Source organism: Neurospora hispaniola (assembly GCF_033458365.1).
Source record: "Neurospora hispaniola strain FGSC 10403 chromosome Unknown B0T23scaffold_1, whole genome shotgun sequence".
Taxonomy (NCBI): Eukaryota; Fungi; Ascomycota; class Sordariomycetes; order Sordariales; family Sordariaceae; genus Neurospora; species Neurospora hispaniola.
Window position 1 is genome coordinate 3,023,928 of NW_026944406.1, and position 17,058 is coordinate 3,040,985.

General features: G+C 49.0%; 5 protein-coding genes and 2 non-coding genes across 7 annotated transcripts; 3 read left to right on the top strand and 4 right to left on the bottom strand.

Annotated features, from left to right (window-relative positions):
* Window positions 1–2,856: 2,856 nt before the first annotated feature.
* Window positions 2,857–4,754, top strand: B0T23DRAFT_369947 (putative benzoate 4-monooxygenase cytochrome P450). Its single transcript, XM_062836560.1, has 2 exons — window positions 2,857–3,416; window positions 3,475–4,754. The coding sequence occupies exons 1-2, from the start codon at window positions 3,109–3,111 to the stop codon at window positions 4,700–4,702; spliced, it is 1,536 nt and encodes a 511-aa protein (XP_062697091.1). The 5' UTR covers window positions 2,857–3,108; the 3' UTR covers window positions 4,703–4,754.
* Window positions 4,755–5,196: 442 nt separating this feature from the next.
* On the bottom strand, window positions 5,197–5,268 carry B0T23DRAFT_t58. Its single transcript has one exon. It is a non-coding gene; the product is annotated as a tRNA-Thr (tRNA).
* Window positions 5,269–5,634: 366 nt separating this feature from the next.
* B0T23DRAFT_424922 (uncharacterized protein) lies at window positions 5,635–6,019 on the bottom strand (the record flags this gene model as incomplete). The annotated part of the gene is made up of 2 exons (XM_062839874.1): window positions 5,635–5,936; window positions 6,010–6,019. 2 exons carry the CDS (start codon window positions 6,017–6,019, stop codon window positions 5,635–5,637), a joined length of 312 nt encoding a protein of 103 aa, XP_062697092.1.
* Window positions 6,020–6,536: 517 nt separating this feature from the next.
* Window positions 6,537–7,664, bottom strand: B0T23DRAFT_308738 (uncharacterized protein; the record flags this gene model as incomplete). The annotated part of the gene is made up of 1 exon (XM_062834487.1): window positions 6,537–7,664. One exon carries the CDS (start codon window positions 7,662–7,664, stop codon window positions 6,537–6,539), a length of 1,128 nt encoding a protein of 375 aa, XP_062697093.1.
* Window positions 7,665–11,199: 3,535 nt separating this feature from the next.
* Window positions 11,200–13,552, top strand: B0T23DRAFT_434607 (uncharacterized protein; the record flags this gene model as incomplete). Its single annotated transcript, XM_062840503.1, has 3 exons — window positions 11,200–11,242; window positions 11,311–12,500; window positions 12,810–13,552. The coding sequence occupies 3 exons, from the start codon at window positions 11,200–11,202 to the stop codon at window positions 13,074–13,076; spliced, it is 1,500 nt and encodes a 499-aa protein (XP_062697094.1). The 3' UTR covers window positions 13,077–13,552.
* Window positions 13,553–13,557: 5 nt separating this feature from the next.
* B0T23DRAFT_t57 lies at window positions 13,558–13,644 on the bottom strand. The gene has a single exon. It is a non-coding gene; the product is annotated as a tRNA-Gln (tRNA).
* Window positions 13,645–14,383: 739 nt separating this feature from the next.
* Window positions 14,384–16,215, top strand: B0T23DRAFT_424925 (uncharacterized protein; the record flags this gene model as incomplete). Its single annotated transcript, XM_062839875.1, has 3 exons — window positions 14,384–14,438; window positions 14,507–15,344; window positions 15,402–16,215. The coding sequence occupies 3 exons, from the start codon at window positions 14,384–14,386 to the stop codon at window positions 16,213–16,215; spliced, it is 1,707 nt and encodes a 568-aa protein (XP_062697095.1).
* Window positions 16,216–17,058: the final 843 nt, after the last annotated feature.

Genomic DNA, 17,058 nt, shown 5'->3' on the forward strand with positions numbered 1-17,058 from the left:
GCGTACACTATTAAACCCTATACTTATATTGCAATAAGGATTATCCTTAATATCCGGATTTGAGAGTTTTTATTTAGTTAGAGAAATTCCTATTACTAGCTAAAACCTAGTAGCTAATTAATTATAAGTAGTAGTACTACTTAATTTTAATTCCTATAAATTTATAGTAAATTCTTTAATTTACTTTATTTGTTATATAGAATACAATTTAAATAATCTTCCTAAATACGATTTTAATAACCCTTTTTAAATTATAATAGAATTTAAAGAAAAATTTAATTTAAATATTCGTTTAAAACTATAAGGACCTTTATAATTTATTAGAATAATTTAAAACGATATTATTCGGAGAATAAATAATTATTTCCTTATTAAAGGCGTTAAAGAAAGATATTTAATTACGAAAGGTAAGAGAGGATATAGGGGTAATAGAAATAATAGAGGAAGGTACTAATTATATATATATATATATGTGAAAGTGAGTCTGTTTAGGGGGTTTATTGCAAATTTAAAAGGAAGATTTAATTTGGGGTAGTATATGGGAATATATATATTGGTTTTTAGCAATAATTTTTTTTAAAAATTTTTAAAATATATAAGATCAGGGAAGTACTTTTTAAATTAAATAAACCTAAACAATTAATATAGAAAAAGAATAGAAAAAGAAGGAGATTAAATATAAGGAAATAGGATGGGAGATGAATAGAATATTAACCTTTCGAAAAGTTGAATAATTAATTTCTAGTTCTTTAGCAATTTTTAAATATATAAGATTAATTTTTAATAGTTGTTAATTATTTATTTTTATTTATTTAATATATTGAATAATCTTTTATCCTTTTTAGGGAAATGTTTATTCGTATCCCTATTTATATTCGAAAAGAAAGATATAGAAAAATCCGATAATTACCCTTATTTTCCGGCGAAAATTGAATATTAAGTTATTTAATAAATATGTAACTCCAATGAATCGTATCTAGCTTAATACCTCCCATTTCGATTATCCGAAAAGATTTGAAAATTATCTACCACTCTACTTAATTAGATAGCTAAGAATTACAGTCTTTATGCATTGTGCTGGTCGTGGTAGTGTTGGTGTTGTTGTTGTGGTTTTCTCGCCATTTCACTATATTAAATTGGACTTATATTGAATTAGAGTATTTAGGATATAGTAGTAATAGTACTATAGCAACTAATTTATAGGCAGCGCGGGGCTAAATTAGTAATACTAAAGTAATTAGTTTAATCGGGGAGGCTACCTCGCTATTATTATTATCTAATAAATAAAATAAAATATTAAAAACCCGTTTCTTAAAAGTAAGGCGGATAGGGAATTATTATTCAACTTTATTATTATTATTAGTATCCTCTTTACTATTAGAAATTTTAATAGGTATTGTAGGTTTGGAGGGGGATAATAATAATTTTAAAATTAAAATTAAGATTAGCTTTAGCGTAATAGCCTTCTCCTTCTTAATAGTAATTTTAATAGCAGTCTTTTTAACGGCGGTCTTGATAATAATTTTAATAGCAATCTTAATAAAAATAGCCTTCTTCTTAAGTAGAATAATTTTAGGGATGATTTTAATAGACTATTTAATTTTACGGCTCTTTTTTCTAGGGCAGGAAGAAGTATATTATAGAATTATTAGGCTAGGATCTTCCTAGTCTTAATCTTCGTCGAAGTAAATTACTAGCACGCTACTTCAAATACAAGATTACTTTACACCGGCGGGTTTTAAATTAAGGATTATCTTAGGAGGTATTATTACAATAGATTTAATTAATTACTAGTATTATAATTACTTTACACATTGAAATAGCTTTAAATTAATATAGAAATTATTATAAAATAATGAATTTTGACGAAGTTGTGCAATACAGAAGTGCGGTGTGTGTGTGTGTGTGTGCGCGCACACACACCTCTTGCCAAGACTGCACAGGCGATTGAGTGTGGGAAAGGCTAACCCCTGCCACCGCTGCATTTACATCACCTTATACTCCATCACATTTTCTCTCTCGCGGCAAATCATGCGGCTCAGAATCGCAGACAGTCCGAGATCCCTATGCAGGAGTCGCAGGTTGGCAGCGTCAGAGCGCCGAGGAAAACATAATCATCCCAGCGATCCCACCGGCTTTCTCTCTCCCACAAATAAACTTCTTGCCGCTTTCCACTGCCGGGTTGAAATTGGGGTCGATGGGGTACGGCAGTCCCCGCACCGCCATGTTCAGCTCGTTGGGGGACCGGGGCCTCGCGGACGGCGTGCCGTGTGTTCGGCCGGCTTGGCCAAGACCACCTTGGACGACCTAACGTCCAAGTGCGGCCCCTGAAAGAGCCCCATTACCCCAAAACAACACCAACTTCTCCAGTGGGGTGGAAGCTCGAGAACTTGAATCGGGTGGAGTTACCGATGTCGAGCACCGGGCTATGGCGGCCGGTGGGTGATTTACCGCGACCTACGTTGGTAGCGTCATTGATGGGGAACAGGTGCCTAACGAAAGGGCCGAATGAGAGCTTCTCTCCGCCTGCCATTACGAAGTCGATTTGCTTCATTTTCTTCTCTCACAAGCGGGATGCGCTCCTGGTGGAGGGTTGTGTTTTGCTGGCAGCAAGAAACGTCAACATTCAGTAACCGTGCTTGGCTCTGTTCCCCGCGAAAAGATTTCCACAGCCGGTTCCACCACCCGACCGAGCCCCGGCCATCTCCGTATGTAGAAAAGTGGTGGAGAGCGGTCCAGGCGGTTGCCCACACTCCGGGCAAATTTGTAGGCGCCGCGGAGTCAACGCGGGGTTCATAACCAATAGAGAAAATCACATAGACAAACATGAAGCAGAGAAAGACAATGCGAAATAAACCTGGACGAGCTGCAATACAATCTCCAATACGCGCACCGTAGCTGATCGTCCGGAGCCAAACCCGGACGGACTAGCCCCTTATTCATATGTATTAACATCACAGCCTCAAGTACACATGCCTGGCTGTGTAGAGGTACTTATAGACATATCAGCCTCAGCCCGGTTCCTCTCAACTTATATTTCACTCCCTCGACCCGCTCTTTCTGACTCGTCCAGAACCAAACTGCTCATCCATCGAGGTTCGGAAGAAGATGGCCATTGTCAACCTTCTCATGTCCCCATGGGCGCCCGTCGTCCTATTAGCGGGCGTTGCCTTTTACTATCTTGTCCCCTACTTCGTCACATATAGCGCTCTGCGCAAGATTCCCTCTCCCTTCCCAGCCCAGTTCACGGATCTCTGGCTCCTGTCGGTATGTCGGAGAGGTAATAGATACCAAAGAATGGATGAGCTTCACAAGAAGCTGGGTCCCGTTGTTCGTATCCAGCCCAACCACGTCAGTATCTGCGATGACGCCGCTATTCCCACTATTTACGGCCACGGAAACGGCTTCCTCAAGTCGCAAGTCTCCCACATCGATTCGACGAACATCATCCTCTGTTTTGCTAACGGTTCATAGCGACTTCTACGATGCCTTCGTCAGCATTCGCCGGGGTCTCTTCAACACACGCGACCGCGCCGAGCATACGCGCAAGCGCAAGATTGTCTCCCATACTTTCTCTGCCAAGTCCGTCCAGCAGTTCGAGCCCTACATGCACTCCAACCTTGAACTCTTCGTCAAGCAGTGGGACAGTATGATCAAGAACTCCAAGAACCCCGACAAAACCGCCCATCTCGACTGCCTCGAGTGGTTCAACTACCTTGCCTTCGACGTAATTGGTGATCTCTCCTTCGGCCAACCCTTCGGTATGCTTTCCTCCGGTGCCGACATGGCCGAGATCCGCTCCTCCCCTGACGCTGCTCCCATCTACGCCCCTGCCATCGAGATTCTCAACCGCCGCGGTGAGGTGTCCGCCACGCTCGGCATCCATCCCACCCTTAAGCCGTTTGCCAAGTACCTGCCCGATCCTTTCTTCACCAAGGGCCTCGCCGCCGTCGAGAACCTTGCGGGCATCGCCATCGCCTGCGTCAAGTCCCGCCTCGACAACCCTCCCCCGGTCACCCGCAAGGACCTGCTCCAGCGCCTGATGGAAGGCCGCGACGAAAAGGGCGAGCCTCTCGGGCGCGAAGAACTCACTGCCGAAGCCCTAACCCAACTCATCGCCGGTTCCGACACCACATCCAACTCGTCCTGCGCTCTGCTCTTCCACGCCGTCCGCACCCCCGGTGTGATGCAGAAGCTCCAAGCCGAGCTTGACGCCAACATCCCCCCCGAAGTCGACGTGCCCACCTATGACATGGTCAAGGAGCTGCCCTACCTGGAAGCCGTCATCAACGAAGTCCTGCGCTTCCACTCCACCTCCGGCATCGGCCTCCCCCGCCAGATCCCTCACGACGCTGCCCAGGGCGTGCACATCCAGGGGTACTACCTCCCTCCGGGAACCGTTCTGTCTGTGCCCACGTATAGCATCCACCACAGCAAGGAGATCTGGGGCCCCGATGCGGATGAGTTCAAGCCGGAGAGATGGGAGAGGTTGACATCGAGGCAGAAGAACGCGTTCATTCCCTTTAGCCATGGACCCCGTTCTTGTGTAGGACGGAATGTGGCGGAGATGGAGATGAAGTTGATTGTGGCTACATGGGCGAGGAGGTATGAGGTTAAGCTGCTGCAGGACTACATGGATACTAGAGAGGGGTTCTTGAGGAAGCCGCTTGGGTTGAAGGTTGGGTTGAAGTTGAGGAAGTAAGCGGTGGGCAGGAGCGGGGCAAGCGATAAGAGATAGGGGGTGAGGATGCCGGATGGGTTGTTGCAATAGAGTGGCGGGGATTACCGAATGATACGCCAGGATGAGGGTTTACATATGTATGATGATGCCCCTGATCGATGCATTGCAGCGGCTAGCAATTTTGCCGTGTTGTACAACAGCTACGGCAAGCATTATTTCCATGCTCATCCTCTCTCAAGTCAACAATTTCTTTTAAACCATGCCTTTTTTCATTTTTTTTTTTCCTTCGTTGGAACATTTCTACTTTCTTCAAACAAAAAAAGTTGTCTACAGTATTCCATGCTTTCTTCATGATTCTCATTGGGTGTTACAAGCGACCAAACTCACAAACTACGCAACCTGCATTGAATCATCGACGACAACAATAACAAAGAGCATTCGAATCATCAATCAAGCCAAAGAAAAAAACGTAACGCAGCAACAAAATGCAAAAAGAGAAGCTCTGTTTTGGGCGTTGCCCACAGCCAGAATCGAACTGACGACCTCATCATTACTAGTGATGCGCTCTACCACTGAGCCATGCGGGCTTCTGATGTTTTTTTGATTTGGAAGTGGACCATATCAACAGACTCCAGCAGTTGGCCCCACTGGCGTTCACGATTCGTCTCTGTCAAGGTCGCCGATGACACTCGACGGTTATGACTGATTGACGCATCAATTCATGTTCAAGCGCATCGCATAGAAGTCAGATGTGGACGGATCTGTCTATTATTATCGAACGTTGAATCAAATGACAGAGACTGAGAAATGGGTATCATGAGCTGACAAAGTACATGCATGCAGCATCCGCTTTCATTGCTTCCCAAACGCCGAAATCCAACTTCCTCAACATATGGAAGGAGTGAAACAACCTCTTCCAAACTCTTCCATGAAATGCCTGACTCTTTCCGTACTCAGGCATCGTATATGTTCTCCGCCGGCTCGGAATCCGACTCGAACATGATCAAGTCGCCGACGGACTCATGCCCGCCGACATGGGCAGTGACCGTGGACATCCGAGGCTCGCCCTCGGGAAGCGACAAGCGCACAGTAATCTCCACATCCGGGACCATGTATATCGGCAAGAACATGGGGTCAATACCCCAACGGATGTGAAGTCCCGGCCATTCGGTCCCTAGAGCCTTTCTGGCCACCTGCGCCTGAGCGCGGATGGAGAAGGAGCAGAGGTTCCAGCGAAGGTGGCATTCGTGCAGCCCTGGTCACTCAACTCTCAGAGCATTGCGCGCGGAAGCTGAGATAGGTACCTATAGAAAATTGACTTTACGCACTCTTTCTCATCTTCAATGAGGATGGTGATACCCTAGGTATGTGTTGAACTTGAGGTTGGCCTCAAGAAAGCGAATGAATAAAGTTGTGGATGTTAGAAAATGCTTGGTATTCTTTGTGTAGCCTCTGTGTCCTATACTACCGACATCGAAGTTGAGAGAGTCACCGCAAGAATCTATCGTGGATGCAAAGAACATCCTGCACTGTCATTTTACCACAATCACGCCTTTCAACATGTTAGAGGATACCACTAATAAGGGGTATGATCAATTTACATCGAAATACGTCCTATTCGGAAAGACCAAACAAACATGGGTATTAGTTGAGATAAGCACAAGCATCCTAACTCCGAACAGCTAAAATACGAAGTTCCCAACTCCGATCTCCCAAATGGCACGCAGTCTGTATACCGCTTTTTCGCTTGTTATTTTCAATTGACGCCGTAAAAGTCCAATCAGCATAGAGGTATTCTCGGACCCCAACTCTTCCCGGACACCACAATGTCCGCCCTGATCCTTGCTCCGACCTGTCAGAATTCATAAACATCTGACCTTTCCTCTTCGCTGTCTGCCTCCTCCTCGACATCAGAGTCGAACCTGATCAGGTCGCCAGAAGGGGTATGACTAACCTCGCCAGCGGCCACTGGTGCTCTTTGCTGCGGAAAGGACGGGAGCATCGTGCTCATGGCGGTCGGTGCCATGTTAACTGACACGGCCATGGGGTCAATACCCCAGCGGATATGGAGTCCAGGCCACTCTGCTCTCAGCGCCTTGCGCGCAACTTGCGCTTGCGCGCGGAAGCTGCAGAAGGTCCACCTTATAAGGCGTTCCTCTTTGTCTTCGTTAAGAACAGTGATGTCCTGGGTTTGGTACTTGAGATTGTCCTCAAAGAAACGGGATAGGCGATGGATATCAACGACCTCGCGTGGGCCGTGAATCTCGAGGACACGGGAGGCGGTGTCTGCAATGTCAGTCTGGATCGGGGAACGGTTGTTGTTCCATGCAATGCTGATCGTGCGGCCAGCAATCCTGAGCTCGCCAGCGTTGACAAAATCGAAGACACGGACTGCCTCCTCTCGACCAAACATGGCAAGCTTTGCGCATGCTGTGGAGTGGCGATTGTCGGTCGCCGGGGCAATGGAAGTGGCATGAACTCGGCCAAACGGTGCGTGGATGCCCAGAGCATCCAGCAAGATCTTTTCGGTAGTTCCGGCGGGTAAATTGGTTAGGAACAGGGCACAGTTTTCTTCAGGACTGATGCCCGCCGAAGAGTTCTTTGGATTGTTGATATCTCCCCTGTAACGCCAGGAGAAACCGGCCCTGATCTTCTCCTCGGCCGTGAATTGAGGAGATGCGCCTCTCACGGTGTCCATAGGACGAAAAGGTGCGCTCGTCGCAGTAGCACGTTGAACCAGAGCCGTAGGAGTCTGGGGATTCGGAGGGGTAACTTGAACGTTACGGCGCCACACCGGAATGACTGACGCCGTGGAGGTAGAGGCTGTGTCGTTAAGCGCCATTGTCGAGCGCTGTGCAGGAGTTATGTAGCGGAAGTTGGATAATCCCGAACGGTTCGTAGTCTCTTGGATGGACTTCTGCTCATCTGGATAATTCGACTGAGCGTCAAGCAGAGAGTGGGAGTTGTTCTGCTTGTTGGACATCTTGAAATGCTGTATGCGAATGTCTTGTTGTACAGTTAGTACCAAAGGACGAACGTGATGCAGAGTACGTGCGCTAACCAAGGCAGTTGAATATAAAGGACTCGAGTTGTAGATTTGTTTGAGTTAAGGTAGCGAAAGGGAACCACCAGATTGGGAGTGCAACTTCATATTTGTGTCGTTGAAGCCGGAGTGGGTTGAAGAGTTGACGGATTAAATTCGAGTCAGTCGAAGCGAGGAGGAATTTGAGAGGAGTGTTTGGATTATTTTATAGATACCTGAAAAAGAAAACTTGTGCGAGGGTGGCCCGTTCACGAGTGCAAATATTCAGGTGAATGGGAGCAGTGAAGGGGATCGTTCGGACAGCTTCTTGGATTTTCTGTCCATAGCTTGATCTCCACGGCGACGGTCCGGCATCGAAGCAACATCGGACGAAAGCCAGGGGTATCGTCAAGGAAATCGTACCAGTGAATGCAATTACGTGGCATGTCTACCTGAACATTGTGTGTATTTCGTTTCCATCAGAGAGAAGTTCTTACTCTTGTAGGGGGCAGGGTACCGTGCTTTATATCTATCAATCGCAGACATTAGCATCATTGATGAGTCCAATTGTAGGATCATGGTTGTAGAGTTTCACGAACAAACTCACGGTGTTTTCCAGAGATATAGTATAGCTTGAACAAGGCGGAAGCACGTAGTCAGTGTTTTCCATTGTTTGACATACCCTTACTGGCTACGTAGGTAACCTTCTGACCTTCCGTGATTAGAGATTTACAAATCAGTTACGCTTCTGAGAACCGTTGTCACATACAAAGAGCGGATAATGCCACAGCAATTCTCACAGATCAAGAATTAGCTTGAGACGTCCTGATATTTGTCTTTCGACGACTTGTGACTCGAAGTGATCGGTTGGCTTTACTAATCTGGAATTACATGTGATGATTATTTCCTCGGTATCACGGATTTACAGCTGATAAAAGTAAATGTCATAGGACTCTCTCAACAAACCGCACACGTCATCAAGCCAGTGAAGTATTTGATACTCCATACAGGATGGAGCGCGGCTCCTTCTGGGTCACCCCGCTGGTGTCCCGCTCCTTCCTTCACTTGTCCTCATGACTCCACCACGAGACTCCTGCTCAAGCTTCCCACGAAAACTCAGGGCGGTATCAAGTGAATTGACTGACCGCCTTTGCCGGCTGACAAAAGATGGCGGAGCCGACAACTTGCAGTGACGATGACCCGCGGGACACTCTTCAGTAAAGCTCCATGAAGTACACCAAATCGGATGACGGTCACTGCTTTTGGATTCCAAATTACCACGGGAAAACGACGGACAGATCTGGTAGTCAACAAGAGACCTTACCCAAGGCAAAAGAAGAAGCGAGTAAATTTACAAACGTGTATGTGTAATCATGTAGTAACTGGTACGAGGAATTCAGCGTGTGATAATGAGGAAAACCTCGAGGCAGACGTGTTGAAACATCAGGTCCCAACACACAAGATAAGATTATCTGACGAGTCTCCCATCTTGACTGCTTTTGAATCGAAAATCTCTGCATAGGAGTTACCACCACGCTCAACCGGCCCGACGCCGCACTTTTGTCCCCATGCACTGCACGTGTTAAGGGGAACCGACCATGCGAACACGACCATTGTGGGAACAACCCAACAGAGTCCTTTAAAAATCAGAGTACCAGAAACAGGCCCCAAGAAGTCCTAAGCATCGGACTTGAATATTCATACTGTTCAACTTCTCACGAGGTACATCTAAGAAGGTGTCCTCTCTTTGCATCAACCTCTAGGCAGACTAATTTGGTCATGTTCACGCGAGAAGTTGCACAGATTAATTCAAAAACTGGTTGACGCCGCGGCACCTCCAAGTATTGACTTCTTCTACTCACTGCCAACCCCGGATCCCAACGACAGAGTGTGGGGGATCTACGCTCTTGTGATGGAGAAACCGAACTGCCCTGCCAAACTTTACAGTGGCTCAGGCACCAGAGACAAGTATCGAGTGAGAAGCAGAATGCGGCAGTACGAACTCGGAAACCAGGTACCTCGCTTGGCTCAATCTGCCCTCAAAAGGGGGTATACGATCGAGCACAAAGGGCCACTATGCTGGGGTCCTATCCCCTCCGAGAACAAAATCCCAGTTTCCCGCCTTCGTTTCGTGGTGTTGAAGCATCGACAGATTGGTGGTCAGGTTGAACAAGGACGTTGTCGATGTTCAATGTTTTCACCACCATCTTTCCAGTGATTTTACTATACAGAAAATGTGCACGCCTTGATTGCTAATGCGGGGGAGAGGATCATCGAGTGGGTATTTGACGCATACTGCGCCTAAGCGGCAACCGCCAGAATGGCCCTGAGGAGCGAATACCCTCAGCTCACGCTTCGCTTTGACGTAGATATCTTAGCTGCAACCCTCGCGGAGCGAATAGTAGCAAGGCTCACGGTAGTTCCTGCTGCGATTTTGTCTGTTGGATGTCAAATTTTCGACCGTCAACACTTATGACTACAAGTTTTCCTTGCTCAGATTGAGTCTTCAAGCAGTGGCCAAGACCAGCGATGTTCATCACTTATTTGAGGAATGAGGTATGTTTGGACATCATTCCCATCTGTCAAGTATGTGATTTTGATCAGATCTGAAGGAGGTCATACCATGTATTCATGTTAGCAATCGTAAGGATAACCCGAACGCGGACAGTCCAGTACTGTTTGTTGTGGCCTAGAAAGCCCGTCAAGTATTTTTGACAGTGATAACATCAGTTAAGAAACATCATGATATCAGCCAAACTATTAGGAATTTTCCCAACCATGAACTGCCTCGAGGTTAGGATCAAAAGCATAATGACAATGCGTGGATGGGTGAAAGAGTATAGCCAAGGTGTGATGGACTGACCTTGACGTGTTCGGTCTATCTTATGGTCATTCGTCAGGCTAAAGAATAAATAGCTCTAGAGTAAGAGACCTCAGTGATGATGTTCCAATTTACGGCCTCAGGTCTCCCTAAATCTACCAAGTCGAGAGTGATGTGGCTGGTCGACTCGAAACGGAAAAGGAGACCAATCAGGGCTGATTCTTGATTGTGGCGAGGATTCGTCAGTCGAGGACACCACTTCGCTGCGAGTGGAGGCATTTTCGCGAATCACATCCCGTAAAGGCATCTCAGCATGGCATCCTTTTCCTGGCTTTCCAGGCTTTCCTGGTTCTGACCCGATCGCGCCCACTCTTCCCGCCCATTACAGTCATGCATCGCGGGGTTCGGATGCTTTTTGACGTCACCCACGGTTTCAGGGAATCCTGTATCTCTCTAGACGTCATGGTCTGATGATGCCCCAGCGAAAAGGATGGTAACGATGGATGGTCTTGTGATGATGTCCTGAATCTCGACATATATCAGACTCGAGTTCCTGGGTGTCTGTTCCCGAAGATTTTAATCCTGGATAGATCTGATCGTCACATTTCAAGGCCACGAAATTCTCCGAGACACACTATATCGCAATAGCCGCTACCCACTCGAAGCTACTGCACCATGCCGACGGCAACAACGGTCAAGCAGCCGTCCGCTGCGGTCTGTAAGTCGAGGCCCCACTTTCCTCTTTTGGGGCACAGACTTACCCGTAGGGACCGAAACACCCAACAGCTTCCACCCCCAAAGTCAAGAAGACAACAATGAAGACGGCAACAACGGATGCGCCCAAACCAGTCAAAGAAGTGAAGCATCGTAGCTCTTCGACGAAGCCCAAGTCAACGCCACTCGCCGAAACAACCGACAACGTGGTCAAGAAGAAGCCGAAACCAGCGCCCCTCGACGAGAATAAGATCGCGACGACCGACCATGCTGTCAAGAAGAAGCCGACGACTTCCACCTCGACCCCAGAGAAGAAGGCACGTGTGCACAGCAGCAGCACCCACCCCCGCGAGGTAGTATCCTCGCCCAGTACCAAGAAACCCTCGACCAGCGGCCATACCCACGCGCACACGTCGACGACCAAGACATCGAGCCATAGACCGCATACACATCTTGAGGAAGGCAGCAAGCACGAGAGCACCAGCTCGCACCGCCCTGGTCGCCGTCACCACGCCCACCACCATCACAACCCCGACGGCAGTTTGACCCGCCACGGCGCCCGCGCCACCAGCTCCTCGATCGCTAAACCTCTTGCACCCGCCAAGGCTTTCTCCCCTGCTCTCGACGCCGAAGGCAACCCCAAGCCCAACCTCCGCCCGGCGACCATGACAGCGCACATCAAGCGCGCCGTGCGCAAGTCCGAGGCGATGAACCCTTCGAAACCTACAAAGGTCGAGCCCGAAACTGCGCTCCCCAAGGTCCACGTCCCAACTCCACAGACGACGCGCCAGAAGGCTACTGCCACTGCTGATGTTGAGGCGACTAAACGGGCTCAGAAGGTCGCTGCTGCGGCGCAGGAGGACCAGGCTCAGTGGGACCAACAACAACAGCAGCAGGAAGCCCAGAAGCCCAAGAAGAAGGAAAAGAAGTATGCGCCTGAGGCGATGATTCCCACTTCGCGGTTTGTTGGAAATGTCGGTAAGACGGCTGGGGCGGCGCTGGATACCACGGGTCAGGTGGCTAAGGGGGTTACCGATACTGTTGGACGCACGGCTGAGGGCGCGCTTGGTGGTGGTGGCGTCGGCAAGACGGTTGGAGCGGCGGCTGGTGGTGTTGGTGATACGTTGGGTGCGGCGACGGGAGGGTTGGGAAGGACGGTGGAGGGGGCGACGGATGGGTTGGCCAAAGGCGGTCCGTTGGGCGCCGTGGGAGGGCTGGGTGAAGGGTTGGGACAGACGGTGGGAGGTGTTGGTAAAGGATTGGTAAGTTTGTTTTCCCCCTTTGACTCTGTGATGTTGCTGTTTTTGTCATTCTGTTTGGTTGTCCTAGTCTTCTTGGACTCCCTTAGTTTTCGGTCTTCCTTAATCTCTGCTTTTACTCCCCGTCCCCCCTCCTTTCCCTTCTTCATCTGCAGCGTCATGTTTCGTTTCTTCAACGCTCCATCTGATCATGTGTGCGGATAATAGGGGCAAAAAGAGTCGAGAATCTGGCAATGGTTAAAAAACACCCCGTCGTGACGGGGACCTAACCGATCACTTGCTGACTTGCCATCCCATGTTGCGCAACCACAGGGCGATACCGTTGGCGGAACAGTCGGCGGCCTCGGCGACACAGTTGGTGGACCACTTGGAGGAGTGGTTGGAGGACTCGGACGGGGTGTCGGTGGTGCCGTCACGGGTATTACTGGTGGCCTAGGTGACGGAGTCGGCAAGATTGGACAGGGCGACTTGCTTGGAGGGGTTGGTGATGTAGTTGGTGGTGTGACCAATGGCGTTGGAGGGTTGTTGGGCGGCGTTCTTGGCGGGTTGGGCGGCGGTGGTGGAGGTCAGCGGCGTTGAGGTCGATGTTTTGGTACATGGTTGTTGTTTTGATGATGAGGCAATCCTGACATTGGGTCTAAGTTAGGTAAGTTCAGAACTCGTGATGAGTTGGTGCGTGTGGATTTGGAAGAGGAAGCAATGTTGCACATGTATGATGGTAAGATGCTGTATCAGCACAGCGGGTAACACGGAATAACTCATGCTTCCTGACGATTTGGCAAAACATAGTCCAGTATGAAAATCGGAAGGTGGGAGAAAGTTGAGTGGTTCGACCCATATGTTCTTCGAGCAATGTTTCAAGCGTTTCATTGGGGAAAACGGCGGCAGTTCCCGAGTTCATCATCAGCGGTACAATCACCGCTTTCGTCACAACGATAAATAACAAAGATTCAGGATCTATTGTGGATGCGATTCAAAAAAAAAAAAGGAACAACGACGAAAACAGTCATGTTGAGTGATGTGAACATTCAAAAAAGGAAAGAAAAAAAGGCAAAAGACTAGGTCGTGCCCGGGTTCGAACCGGGGTTACTGGAAGAATTTGAATGTGCTTCAAAATCCAGAGTGATAACCACTACACTACACAACCCTGTAACTTGCGTTGAGGCAAAAGTTTGGTACGCTGTGCTATAAGCCCACTCTGCAATATCTGTCCTCCAGCAACCTGCCACGCCTGCATCGGAATTCTATCGTAGATACGATTCAAAAAAACAAAGCATTGTCTGTCACTTAAACATCCACCTGTATTCAAACGCACGTTCCTGCCGGCAATACCATACTGAGCTCGTGTACCTAGTCACATCTTCGGCGTTCTCCTTTCCAGAACGAAGGAAATGGCCCGAGCACCAACACCTAAACGCATATGTCTGAGACAAACAGGGCCACTCGTTCCCCTGCAACAGCAGCGACAAGCCCCGCCAAACTTTATTTCGACCTCCACCTCTTTGTATCGCGCCGAAAGCCAAAAGCAACGAAGAGGCGATCGATCTATGTGTAATTGATACCGATTGCGATCGCTAGCCGACATCTGGATCTGTGGAAAATGGCTTTGGCCACCTTGACAAAGCCGATCGCAACTGCAAATGCAGGCCAGCATGAGACATCATGACGCATTACATTTGCTTGCTGAGCGCAGCTTGTTTTGCTATTCCGTGATGGCATATATCAACACTCATGGACAAACCCGCAATGACTTGGAATTTCTCCCGCTATGCTTGCGCAGCTTGCCGACGCGAACGCCAAGCTGATATCAATCCCGACCGCACTTCTCGACACGTTTGATGCCACTTTGGAGCTCTTCAAAGCGACCGCCATTGCTTCCAACCAATATGGCAGGCGAGGAGCGGAAGAAAAAGGTGCTTATCGTAGGCGCGGGTGCTGCTGGTAAGTGGAAATGCCCCTTGATACCGCCAGAAATTGCTCTGCTTTGGACACTGACATTAAGGAAATAGGCATGTCATGCGCCTACCACCTGTCGAACCATCCTGAGAAATTCGACGTCACTGTCATCGAAGCCGCCAACTACTGCGGCGGTCAAGCCTTCTCCATCCCCCTTGACAAGCAGAAGCACGGGGCATCATGGCTCAACCAAGGCGTTCAAGGTGGTTCTTACATCTTCCACCACACCATGACGATGTTCGCCCGTCAGGGGTACGCTGCCAACCCTGTCAAGCTTCAAGTCTCCTTCGGTAAGGATAATAGGTTCTGGACGAACGTATATCCCACCAAGCTCCTGGAACGACACCAAAGCGAAGTCAAGCGCTTTTACCGGATGCTATCCTTCCTTCGATGGTTCGAGCTGATCTTCGCGTTGCTGCCCATCAAATACCTGATGAAGCTCTTCTGGTTCAGCTACGAGTTCGCGAACACGGTTGCTCTGCCCATGGTAGCCCTGTTTCTGGGCACTGGAAACTACACGCCTGACGTACCCACCATAATCCTCGAGCGACTGTGCACAAGTCCGACATATGGAATGTGGTATCCAGCTGATAAGGAGAGCATCGCCAGTAACTTGCCACCCATGATTGTTTTTCCAAACTTTAGCAATTTTTACGAGGACTGGCGCGAGGATCTGGTGAAGAGAGGGGTAAACATTCGACTGTCTACCGAGGTAACCCAGATACTGAGTCGCGACAAGAATGGAGTGGTGGTCAAGACTATCAAGCGGACCCCAATGCCGGACAACCATAACCCTACGAGCGCTTGGGCAACTGAGGATCCGGTCATGAACGCTGATGCCGACGCCGAAGAGACAACCGAACACTATGACGAGATTGTAATCTGCTGCCTGTAAGTACTTTTTCCGCTTCCCAATTTGTGACACCATCTGAACATCATCACTTTCAGTGCCGACACAGCCAAACGCCTCCTTGGCCGAACCGCCTCCCTCCGCGAGCGCCAAGTCCTAGGCTCCGCCAAGTTTTCCGACGACATCACCATCACCCACCACGACTCCTCCTACATGCGCAAGCACTATGAGAACTTCTTCAATCCATCCCAAGCCGTCACATCCCTTTCCGGCGTCGACCACTCCTCCCGTGTTAAGTTCGCCCGCGACAACTTCCGCCCCATGTACTACATCAAGCCCTACGACGCCGACCTGACCAAGCTCGAGATGTGCTTTGACTGCACCAACTACCAGGCCCAGTTCCCGCCCGAGGTTGACTTTGACAACCACGTGTTCCAGACCATCTACCTCAACAAGCAGCGCGACGGACATCTCTGGACTGACGACGAGATCGACGAGTCAAAGATCATCCGCAAGGACTGGTGGCATCAGCTATGTCACTCGTGGACGCACTACGCTTTTGTGGTGCCCTGGATGTGGCTGCTCCAAGGAAGAAGGCACACGCGGTTTGCAAGCTCGTGGACGATGATCAATGCGCATGAGGTGGCAGTCATGAGCGGGATTGCGGCCGCGGTCGATTTGGGGGCACAGTACCCAGAGGATCTGGAAAGGGACGGGTTTGCCCTGTTGAGCTTTAGGCTGTATTACCTGCTGATATATGGACGGTGGTATAGGAGGAAGGTGAAGAAGGAGGATAGGATGGGGGAGGGACACGAGTGGGCGTCGGGGCTATATGGGAGCGTTTACAAGGGGCCAGGTGTGATAGAGAAGGAAAGAGAGATGTGGAGGGAGGAGAGGGCCAAGGAGGAATGATCATCGTGAAACGTGATCCTTTAAAGCTACGAGCGGTGGTGTTACTGGCTGGTACGGTAACGCCTTGGCTAATCTCAAGGGTTGCATTCATGGCTCAAAACTGAAGATCGGCAGCGACATGCGATCAGATGCTGCCCGAGTCTTTAGCGACGCTGTTAACTTCAATACCCTTTCCTCCAGGACTATGGCCCGAAGCTCAGATATCCCTCTCCCTTCTACTTGTGCAACCCCGCCAGAAAAGACAAGCTCTTGGAGTACCTGGGTGGCGGTAACTGCTTAATGCCAGAACATCTAATACAGCTGCTGGTCGACCTAGAGGTAGGCACTCGGCTTGATATTCGAAATGGAGAAGGCCACACCCCTCTTGTGCGTTGTCTATAGATGGGACAGCCCGCCACCGAAGCTTCAAAGACCAAAGCTACGAAAACCATCGCTCATGAGAAGGCTTGGAATCAGAGCGGGTTGTTTGGGACCATCAATCGTTCACCCGCAGACAATCCTTCGCGCTCATTGAGGCGAGCTGTTGGCCCGGGGTGAACATCGATCAGGATGGAAGAGAAGTGCACGTGGGGGAAGGAGAAGGCTGACGCTTGATCGGATTCTGGAAATTCGATTCCCTGGTGGAAGCCTCTTGAGGGATTCGAAAATAATGGGACATTGTGGAAAGATCTTGTTCGGCACCTTCCGGTACAGCTCAGAGTTGGAGTTTGATGGAAGCGTCATCGAGAAGACGGACCGTTGGAGGTCAATGGAGGGTATGGCCGTGTCTGTGATTCTCTCAAAAGTATCTGTTTAATCTCAAAGTTTTTCTATACTCTCCTCTCAAGTTCCAGGTTCAGTTCC

Excerpts from the sequence above, each read along its gene's own strand:
- B0T23DRAFT_369947 (XM_062836560.1), top strand. The coding sequence starts at position 3,109 with ATGGCCATTGTCAACCTTCTCATGTCCCCATGGGCGCCCGTCGTCCTA. Across the intron at positions 3,417-3,474 it reads GGAAACGGCTTCCTCAAGTC|CGACTTCTACGATGCCTTCG; the intron begins GCAAGTCTCCCA and ends AACGGTTCATAG.